At 34.4% G+C, this 11600-nt stretch overlaps 1 protein-coding gene across 1 annotated transcript in view; it reads left to right on the top strand.

The window, feature by feature from the left end:
- The window catches only part of MINDY2 (MINDY lysine 48 deubiquitinase 2), a 44628-nt gene extending 34858 nt beyond the window's left edge, over positions 1 to 9770 (top strand). The window contains exon 9 of the mRNA XM_026113425.2: positions 3 to 9770. Coding sequence (XP_025969210.2) covers positions 3 to 122 — 120 coding nt within the window. The 3' untranslated portion in view covers positions 123 to 9770. The remainder of the gene's footprint in view (positions 1 to 2) is intronic.
- Positions 9771 to 11600: the final 1830 nt, after the last annotated feature.

Consider the following 11600-nt stretch of genomic DNA (forward strand, 5'->3'; position numbering starts at 1 on the left):
AGCAGGTGCAAGGTGCTGCTTCTCCGGCAAGTGGAAGACAATCTGGGAGTAGTGAACGTAAACGTAAAGAGCCTCGAGAGAAGGAGAGAGAAAAAGAGAAGAATAGCTGTGTTCTCTTGTAACAGGAAATGGATTTAGTCTGGAGCCAAGTGCATGTCCTCAGAAGCAAAAACAAGGAGTGAAAAGGAAGACAAACCCGTTACATGCCGCCTGTGCCTGATTACCCCATGGATTTTGTTCACGTTTCAGGAGAGGATGGGTGACTTTGTTACAATCATACAGACTTTCTTCAAAGTCATAGTGCGTGCTGCTTGAGATGGAATTCCAAATCACAGTTGGATGCGGCTGTGCTTTGAGTTAGTCATAAGAAATATTGCACCTTGTAGCTGAACACACAAATCATGGCAAGTTTTGTGTCATAGTGACATGCATTACTCATTACATCAGTTAGTAAGCTATTTTATCTTCTACTCTAAACAAAGGAAGTAATTGGTTTTGTGTCAGACTTCTTCCTGAAGTCTGTACATTAGCACAACAGAATCCTGTTACTTTAATGGTATGAAACTATACCTTATGCTGGGTATTCATAACACAAGAGCCCAATGAACAGCTGGGCACTGCCTCCTCAATGTGTCCGGGTTTCTTTGCTTCTGGATCTGGTATGTTCGGTTTTTTGAACCCAGATTTATACTGTGTTAGTGGTATCATTGCACCCCCAGCCAGCTTTATCTTGCCCCATGAATATGTGATTTGGTAGGTGTCATACTAAAATTATGTATCATAGAAAATGGGGCATTTATTAATGAGCAAGATGAATATTATTTGCTTTTCTTGCGATTAAACCTGGGTATGGCAACTCAGATGTTATCAGGGTTAAACATAATTTTATAGATAATTTTTTTTTCCTTTTAGTATTTTTTCTCTTGTAGGTAAACTGGACCAGATAAGTTATTTATTGACCTCTCCGTATGATAAGCTAATGATGAGAGGAAACTAAGGTCTATAATAATCCTTATTCTACATAAAAATGCAGAATTCAAATAACTATCTGCCTTTTTTCCAGAAGTACCTTGATCTTTAACATGACGTTAATGTGTCCACTTGTATATTTAAGCAAGTGTACTGTAGTTAAATACACATTTTTTGTTTGTTTTCTAAATCACGTATTCTTAAAAAGCACACTTTTGAAGGGTGAGAGAGAAGCTAGGCTGCTCTCTGAGATTGTTAGGAAAGGTAATCAGGTGTAATATTTTGTTTTTTAAATCACTAATTTAGAATTTTTGAGAAACTTCTGTAGAAACCAGATTTTTCTAATTTATGGGAACCAAATAAACATGTTGCATCTTGTAGTATTTATAGAATACAGAAACAGAATACTTACTGAATTCTGAGGGAACCGTAAACCCTCCTCCACTTCCATCAAGTCAATAACAATTACCTTCTTGCTGAACCTTTTTGATAAAATTTATATTTAGCAATTTGTAGATACTTTTGAAAAAGGCTGCTTCTCCTGGACAAGTTCTGATTCATGCTCTAAGCCTGGGTAAGTGCATTAGTATACACTAGTCTGGGACAGCCAAGGCAGCCAGCTGGAATATGACATTCCTACTTATGGAGGTTTGAGAACGTCTGGAAGAGAGTTTAAAATTCTTGATGTCTGAACACAAGTCCACAGGTAAAAAGCTGCTTTAAAATTGTTTGAAGCAGACTTGCTGCTGTGACTGGAAGCAGTCATCACACAAATCTGTTACAAACCTAGAATGAGAATTAGACTGATAAAGAATGAATGTCTTATATTAACTAAAGGGCCAGTCCGGTTCACTTTTTTTCCATGCCTTTTTTCTTTTATTTTTCACTTTTGTTACCATTTCCTTTTTATAATAATGAAGTAATGAATAGTAGAAGATCTCTAATTAAAAAAAAAAACAAATATAAAAAAATTCTCTATATTCTCTAGAAAAGTCATGCCCAGAAGAGTCATTTTAATACTTAATATATGCAGTTTAGATAACTTGCTATGTCAAAGCAAAGGTTGACTTCTTTTTCCTTTGCAGCAGCCTAACTTCTTCAAACAAATTAATGTGAAGGAGGATCACCAACATAATGACTTGTCTACTTTGAGCAGAACAGAAAATATTTCAATATAATAGTGTCAATAACAAAGACTTTAAGCCAGAATGTTGTTTAAAAACATTCTGTTACTAAGATTTTTCCAAATTTGTGTATTTACATTTATTTATTGCCCTTGAAAAATAAATATGTCAAGCTAAGTGTTTGTTATCTTATTATTTTTCAGTGACAGTATTGCCACTTCAAATTCCTTTTTGAACAAATTTAACTTGAGCACACATTGTGGCTACCAAGTGTATCATTTTGCCCAAGATATTTGCTAGTATTAGAAGAATTCGTGGAAGATTTCCAGTATATCAGACAGATATGCCTGCAACCTAATATACTGTAGTGATAGTAGTAATATCATTTGGTTACGAGGAGAGAAAAGTTAAATGTCAATGCTTATCTTAAAGTCTGAACTTCCCAGATAACTCAGTTTCTCCTTCAATAAAGGAGTAAAGGGTTTCAGATTATTTGAGATGACAGACATGTTGTTCAAACAGTTTTCTATTAATATCCTTTTTCTTTACAGGTCTTGAAGCTTTGGAAAAAAAGGTAAAGAATTTCTAATATCTAGGGCATTGTTTTCCATGAGTTAAGCTTGTTAGTGGTAAGAGTTATAAGCAGATGAGCTTGTTAGTATCCAAAATGAAATATGTTGAAGTTTAATGTCCTATTGTGACTAAACATTCCAAAAAATACTAGCTCAGTTGGTATCAATGCTAGCATCTGATGAATCCAAAAAATGATTGGACTACAGCCTTGAACTGCTTTTATCTGTAATAGTGAACATGGAAAACAACATTAGAAAAATCTTATCGATTACCAGTAAGATGATGTGTATTTCTGGTTTCTTTACTTTATTTGCTGTCTTTTTCAAAGCTCATGTTCTGGAGAAGGGGCACAGATTTATATTTTAAATCTGTTTATCCAGTTAGCATGCACATGCTCTAAAGGTCTACACAATGTATATTAAGTTGTCCAGAAAAGTAGAGTAGAATTTGTATTTAGCTAGATAAAAGCTAGCACAGAAGACACAGAATCATATATTTTGTTGCTGCATTGTAGTTGTATCAAAAGCTAAAGAAGTATTCTTAAAAATAGCAAAAAATCAAGCACTGCCATGGTATGAAATGGTTTTCTAAGAGGCACCTTATGAATGCTCAAATCTACCATTTTTCTTAAGTGATATTTATGTGGAATCTAAGACCCAACAGAGCAGATCCAAATGAAGACTGTAATACCAGAGAATGAAATTAGCACTCCTGAAAATTCACTTAAACACAATGCAAAAAAAATTTTGTAGCAAGCCATCTAGTCAATATAATAAATTATGTGTTCAGATTGTCTTTACAGATCTGTTCTTGTGGATTACAGACACACAAGCTAAAAGTGAATCATACGCTCTTCCGCATAAAGTCACATTGGATTGCCAATCAATCTGTCCACTCATTTGATACTTCACATTATTGTTAAATGTTTCTTCAAACTTGTATTCACAGGTTCTTGAAAAATTCTTCCCTTATGTAATAAAAGGCAATTTGACTTCTTGAAATTGAATCTTTTGGTGTATTCAGCAGGAAGTATTAGAGTAAAGGGTGAAGCTGATCTGCTTTTAACTGAACGTTTTTCTTTCCTACTATACTAGATCTATAACCCAAAGTAGCTCATTGCTTAAATCAACTCTCTTACCATTGGAATGCTTATCACAGTCAATCACTGAAGTTTATACGAAGTCTAAACTTAAAAACACATACTGAATGAATTAAGAGCTGTACGTATTTTAAATAAAAGTAAACTTTTTTTAAGGTTGTAACCTTAAACAGCAGGTAACTCGAGATATGCAAGTTAATTGCTGCTGTGTCTTCAACATAAAATATAGGGAAGAGCAGAAATAACAAACCTTAGTTTGGTTGCAATATAATGCTCAAATATTTCTCCATACATGCTATGAGAAAATGTCCTTGGTAACATGAAAAATCTGTCACTGAAAAATGTCTATATAGCCAAGAGTGATGCCAACAATGACAAGCATCAATGTAAGAATTTAAATGTGTTTCATCTTGTGATTCAATATAGTTACTTAATTCCGTTGGGCTTCTTAAGCGCATGCAGCAATATAATGGTAGCACTGTTATTTTGAGTGGGAAAATTTGGTGAGGTGAATGTCACTTTCTCATCCAAATTCAGTTATGTAGTAGTCTATTTGATCTTAATTTTCACAGTATTTCTGTATAGCCCTTTCTTGTTAACAGCTTGTTCTTACAGTTGTCCAGTAGAAAAGCAGTGCTTTTAAGCTCACCTGTCCTCTGCTCTGAAAAGGAGGATGGAGAGGGTGGGGAGAATGCATGGGAGGAAAGCAAGGTAGGAACATAAAGGTCTCTGCACCACCTACTTTTCTTGAGATTGTTTAGGGATTTGCCCTTAATTTTCCTATTAGCCACTGGTGTGGCTAGAGACAGTTTTCTCAGCTGTATCTAGCTGCAGTATAGCATGTACTGGCCAAATCTCCTCACCCAAGTCATGACCAGCATGCTCCCTTCTTAGGGGGTTGGCAGTGTTTGTCCCTGTACATGCACTTCACTCTCACAATGCTTCTAGGTCAAGACTCTTTTAACCCTCTAACAACTCAAAAATTTTTATTAAATGTCAGTCTTCTACTGCTTAACTTCAGTCATGAGGTCAGCTCTATCATTATGAGCTCTCTTGACCTTAAAGTTACTTCTGAAGAACTTGCTGAAACTTGGAAGTTCTTTACTGCCTTTAACATTATTTTCCTGGCTTGTAGGATTACTCAGTTTGTGGAGAAGCTTCATGTGTTGAAATGAGGAATTCCTTGGCCTTTGAGTTAAAGAACTTTTTCTAGTTAAGTATCTGTAGAAGTCAAGATCTCATGTTCACTTGTACTTGACAATGTAATTTTCAACAAAATGCTGTTAGGCCTGAGAAATCCATAGGGAGGAATTCAGATAAAAGTTTGTGTACTCAACTGAAAAGTACTAGTTTAGTATAAACAATATTCTTACAAACTAACTTATTTTAACAGTATGGTGAAAATGAAGACATCTATTTCTCTAAATGTAATTTGTTGGTGAAACATAAAATAAGACACTACAAATGTTTTCATAATTAGTTGAGTTATAAATTTAAGGAAGCAGATGATGGTGATGCGGCTAGCAGTCCTGCTGGGGCCCAGAGTGAGTGAAATGTGATTATTTGATATAGTCAAACACAAAGTCAAATGTACTTATATCAGGGGAGGGGGCGACACCACAAAAAATTTTTTTTAATCTTTTGGGGAACTGTCCACAATTGTCCATCCATTGGCACTGATACAATTTCAGTTACGTTCCATCCAGCTTTAGTGTTGCACATTCTGAAATTCATAAATGTGGGAAATGATCTACCTTGTGGTTCATGAGAATGCCTTTAGATCATGTAAATTTAGAATCGCCTTAGCAAAATCACTAAGCTGGATGAAGTAATGCTGTGGTACTTGAAGTCTATCTCACTTTGAGTTAACACTCTTTTTTCTTATTGAAGTCTTTAGTAAAACTTGCATAGACTTTTTGAGTTAGACTTTAGTTATAATTTTTCAATTACAAAGTTAAGATGATGCTAAGCAGTCTTGAAAACTTCACCTGATTGTACAATCTTGCATTTTTTACATTTTTTTTCTAAATGTGTTTCAGGAAAAAAAAGAGATAATAGATATTTTGTCTGAACCTTCTGTTTACTTTTGTTCTGATTCACTGGCATGTACCAAGGAAAGGGCCTAAAACTGCAATGAGAAACAACAAATGTTACGTGGAGGTAAATTTAAATCAGCTGAGTAATTGGCACTTTTAGGAAGCTTATTTATATTTTAGCAAATGTTAATGCACATCCTTGGGTTTCATTATATCTTGTTGGGGGGAGGTCTGCAATAAAAACATCGAAACTTGGACAATTCTTAATCCCATTATATGAACTGATCATATCTGGCCATTACTATTTGCATTGAATAGTCTTTCCTAGATTTGCTTATGTGGTGCAGTCTGTGAAGCTGAGGAGTAAACTGCTTATCCTTGTAATCTAGTTATAGCAAACACTGGCCAACATCCAGATATTAATATTTCTACCTTCAGAAACAGAAATACTGACAGAAAGTGAGTGTTTACATTTACCAACTCTGCTTTTAAATACTAGAGCTGTAGAACAGTTAAAGAAAACTAAATAAAGCTGTCTGCCATTGCCAAAACATTCTTTAATTTGTCCTTTGTCAAAAAATGAGGAAAACATAGAATTGGCTATAGAATAATATTAGTGATGTTATCCTTTGCATCTCTGTGATCTATTCAACTTCTGTTGAAAAGTAGTCTGATTTGGTGCCCTAATCCTTTACTGTACCTTCATGCAGCTCATTGAACAGGACATAGTGTAACTAGACATAACCATGCCATCTTTATCTAGCTAACGCTATCAGTTTTAATACTGAGGACATGACAACATGGACTTCATGGTATAATGTCTGAAGTCTAAGTACATACTTAAGTCCATAATACAATGTATTATTATATGTACCAGCTAAAATAAAGCTACTGTGATTGTCCATGCTATAGTTGCACTTGCTGTGAAAGAACTGTGGAAAATCAGATGGCTGCTTTCCTAATATACTTCGAAACTACCTTGAAATGTTCTTCATAATACTGTCTGTACTTATTACTGTAATAAGGCTATACAGAATGTAGTATTATTTTTAAAAAATTGATTTTGTAAGATAACGTTTAGCAATATATGTTGCCATCAGCTTTTAGAACTCTAACAAACTGCCTCGTCAGTAACAAGCCCAGGCTGTAGAGATTTCACTGGAAGGATTTAGTAAATATTAGGAACAGAATTAATCTGAAACAAAATACAACTTTATTTTTCACTGTGGTTTGTCTTGTGAATTGGAACAGTTAACAGTTCAGGGCTATCTTATAGTCACAGTAATTAGTGGTGGCTGAAAGAGTTTTAGGATTTTTTTAAAACTTTCCTAGCAGTATTGCAATACTCTTAACACTTGTCCTAAATCATTCTTACTAAATGTCTGTCTAGTCCAACCGCATACTGCCAGGTATAGGCATGAGGAGGAAACTGAAATATGACATTTCAGTGTACACTTAAGCCAGTTTTGTAACTTATTACGTTGTTGCACAGTTGATTATCAACATGGCTCAGCTCTGCAAGCCCAGAGATGGGGAACAACTGAAACTGAAACCTGTAGTTCCAACTTTAGCTGGAATTTCCAAGGAGAATAATATAGGCTGATGATCAATACCTTCCTATTTCATCTGTGATTTTCAAAAGAAAGTCTCCTTTTTTTTCTTTTTTTTTTCTTTTTTTTCTTTTTTTGGGGCAAGAAAGCCAGTGTTAGATTAGCCTTTGTATTTTTTGACAAGCATATGCTCAGTTTTGAGTTTAACCATGTCTCAGATTTGTTAGCACTTTAGTATGTTAACTGTTCAGCATTCATGCATATGTCCAATGCAATTATCTTCTCCTCACCAGTCTGGTGCCAGAGGAACACCTGTTCTCAATTTTAGGATTTTTATTACTGTAGATTAACAAGAGCCAAAAAAACCCCCAAAACTGTTTTACAATTATTACTATTTTTGTTTACAGTTGGATTTTAGTAAAGTCATTTAAATTCAGAGCTTGAAAACAGGTCATATGTGAGGTGAGTAAATAATAGTATGCTTCTTTTGGCCAAGCGCAGCCTTGGTAGACTTCAGAATGGACTTGTACTTACTACAGGGAAATATTTTTGTTGTGGAAATAAAATCCTTTTTTTACTTGTTAAAGTTTAGCAGCAGTGTAGATAGATAGATTTAACAAACCAATGAACCTGCTTGTGAATTTTTAAACTACATACAATTCAGCAGTTTGGATTGTATCATGAATAGCTGCAATAATCAGATGGTTGTACTTAATATACTCAGTTAACAGCAGTATGTTTGTATTTCTAAAAATCTTACCTTCTCTTTGAGGCTGGCAGGCAAAAAGGACCTTTGAGAACCCCTTTTAAAATGACCATAAATACACTGATTTCAAGAGACAAATTTGTTGTAGCAAGCGTTTCTTCACCTACACATAGGTAACTCTTGTACTGTTACCTTAGGTTAATGTGCATGACTGGTGACATAATTTCAGGACAGGGTAGGCATTCATTAAATGAGTGGGACTGTTTTTGATACAGTTTGTACTTGCAAAAAGGAAACAGTTAATACTTGTCCCCAAGTTACTATCAGATCATATTTGACAAACATGCCGCTATTTTGACTGTTCTTTCCTATATAATATTTTTGTAGTGTATAATCATTGTTTACAGGTCATCTGAAAATTTGACAGTGGTCCTGAAAACAGTGAAAAGTATCAAGTATCTTGTTCTTTCCTTTGAAATAATTTCTAAATCTGTTGTTAGATGCTAAGTTCTAGTTCTTACACAAAAAGTCACAGAATGTTAACACTTTGTAAGAGATCGTCTTATGGCTACTTATTTTGTAAGGGAGTGGAAAAATACCATCATCAGTTTCCCATACAGTAACCTGACACAGTGTTAATGTTAAATGACATTTTTGATTTATCTTTCATATTACAGCTTTCAGTGAAAGTAGCTCTTATTGAAGGTTTCATAAATGATTTTTTGATTATCCTTTTATCTTGTGAACAGAGGCATAGCTATTATTTTTTACAACTTTTGATAATCACCTTTTATATATGCATGTAAGCTTGTTAATGAAACTATGTATAAGTTTGATACTCACAAAAAATGAATTCTACATAAGTTGTCACTAGTTCTGCAGTGTTAGTCAGATATTCGTTACCATACTAACTGTTGTGATAGGGGTCTTTGTGCAAAGATTATGAAGTTTAAAAAATCAAAGGTATTTTAAGAAAGTTCCAGAGATTTCCTGCTTGAAGCAGATTGGTAATGTGTTCAAGATGCCTTGCTTAGGTAAAATATCTAACAGATTTGTGCAACAGCTAAGCTGTATTAAATCAGTGATTTAGTTCTGAGCTTGTTAGTCACCTACTATTCATCTTGTTCTCTAAACTCAGTTTTAACAGAACATGTAAAAATCGGAACTAATGCAAGCCACTGTAGATTCCCCAGGAAAGAGGAGAAATTAAAAGTTAAACCTGTATTTTAAAAGTACGTGACATGATTAAATCCAGTCAATGCAGTGTCATATGTACCAAAGTATGTGATTGAAATCCTTTTCACCTTAATGTTATCCGAGTATCCAATATTGTAACTGCATCTACAAGTTCAACTACTGAATCTGTTTTGCATTTTAAAAGCCTTAATTGTTTATATTGTACTAATGTGTTTCTAAAGACTATAAAGAATCAACACTTTCCTGGTAAACTGTTAAGCTAATTTTGAACAGCTAGATCATTTTCAAAGAGAAGACTAATTCTGTATTTACAATACCACTTTTTATTGTCTATGTACCACACAGGAAAGACTGCTGAATTCCATTATCTTTTTAAAAGTGTCTTTGGTTATCAGCTTCTGTATAGTTTAAGTACCATATCCTGTTTAGATCTATTTTGGTGAACAGTCTTCTGAAATGCATCATATGTAAATAAATTTAAGTGAGCAAACTTAAATAAAAGTTTCATTAATAATATTTAAATTCTTTTCTAATAACAAAGTTTAGACAAAATCTGTCAAAAATTACTTTGGGGAGGAAGCAGACAGGCCAGTTGATCTAAATATTTTACAAATGCTTTCCAGTGTTTTTAAAAAGTTTTTGGCAACTTGTTTTTAATCCAATTCCTCATCATCATCCCAACTTGCTTCACTGTTTTCAATTGGAGTGAATTATTTACATATGCACAGTCACATTTATTTTTACTTAATCAAGCAAGTGTCATGAAATATTGTTTATAGCTTTTCTGAACAGTTTAAATGCTCATCTAAAGTTATTTACTATAGCCAAAATAGCAAGTTACATCTCAGGTTTTATTTTTGTGCCTTTCCAGAGCTAAAATCTTAAGGTTATAAACTTTCACATTTCCTGTTTTATCCATTAGATGCTACAAAACATACAAAATATGTATTTACTATACAATGAATGTGTTGTTGTATTTAATGAATCATGAAGTATAGTCAAACTGACAGTATCTTTTAAATGCACTCTAACTTGTACTTTCTCCTAGAAACTACTGCAGAAAGATCTCAAGTAACACCATCTTAGTAACTTAAACTTCTTGGATTTTTATTCCAACAGCTGAACAATAGAAGCAGCTTTACCAAATATATCAAAATAAGTTACTTATTACATAAGCATATGTTTTGCCACACTTGCTGATACAGTGTATTCTAAGTTAAAATCTATTTGACAATGTTTAATATTCACAAAAGGTTACTTGTAGAAAAAGCTCTCTCCCCTCCTACCTTTCCTGAAAGGCTTCCTACTAGAAAACAGTTTAATTAAACATGCTTCCTGCTATTTCTTAATTCTTCTTGAACACTCCAAATACTTGGCAGTTTTTTCACCCAGCAAACAGACTGTAAATGTGCTTGGCAAAGATCACCTTGCACCCCAGAATGTTCTCATGCTGTCCTTAAGTTCTACTAAGATGATCCTGTCTTCATTTTTTAACTACCCCATTTGGTAAAGCTGTTTAGTGGATTAGATTTGCATCTTTTTACTTGCTGAACAATGGCTGTGTGGTAACAATATACTTAGGCTGACTGAGTGATAGATGAGTCCTGGACTAAACCTTCTGATTGGTTCTGGTCAAGAAAGACTTATCTAGGACATTCAACATTAAGCAAAAAGGTTTGAAAAGATGCATCCCCTTTGCTTGAGACCACAGCAGTAGCCAGTTGTAGTGGTACCTGAATACCACCACCTATTCAGATCTCTAACCACCATCAAGTTCATTTGTGGTAGCCTGGCCTAATAAAAACTGAACTCAGCAGTTACTCCACTGCAATACCTGTATTGGAAAAATATTTCATTCTAGACCTGGCCTGAATCTAGGCCTCATTAGGCAAGCTGCATGCTTCGGTAAGTTTTACTGATTTCAGTACAAAAAGGTGGTTATAGCCTCATGGGGCAGCAACAGTATAGCTCTTCAGAAGTAATGAGGCAGATAGATACTTGTATCTTGCTGAAAGTCCTGAAATTAGTCTTGTCCAGATACCAGGCAATGGTTCTTTTTTGTTGAGAAAAGGTAAAATGAAACAGTTGCTGGAAGTTAATAATTACACAGCTGTTGCAGAATATGGCTCTTCCTCTGCTCCAGATGGGTTCTCAGGAGGGTGAGCTAGAGAAGTCTCCCATTGCACAATCCTTAAAGTTTCAACTTGTTTCACTCACCCCCACACATACACTTCCCTGTCAAGCAGTATAAACAATAGCCTACCCTTAGTTATCAGGGCATTCAAGGGGATATACAAGGCTAACTTGAATTTCAGATTTGTCACATTGCTAGGTAATATGCAATTT

This window comes from Dromaius novaehollandiae, chromosome 10, assembly GCF_036370855.1.
Source record: "Dromaius novaehollandiae isolate bDroNov1 chromosome 10, bDroNov1.hap1, whole genome shotgun sequence".
NCBI classification, from domain to species: domain Eukaryota; kingdom Metazoa; phylum Chordata; class Aves; order Casuariiformes; family Dromaiidae; genus Dromaius; species Dromaius novaehollandiae.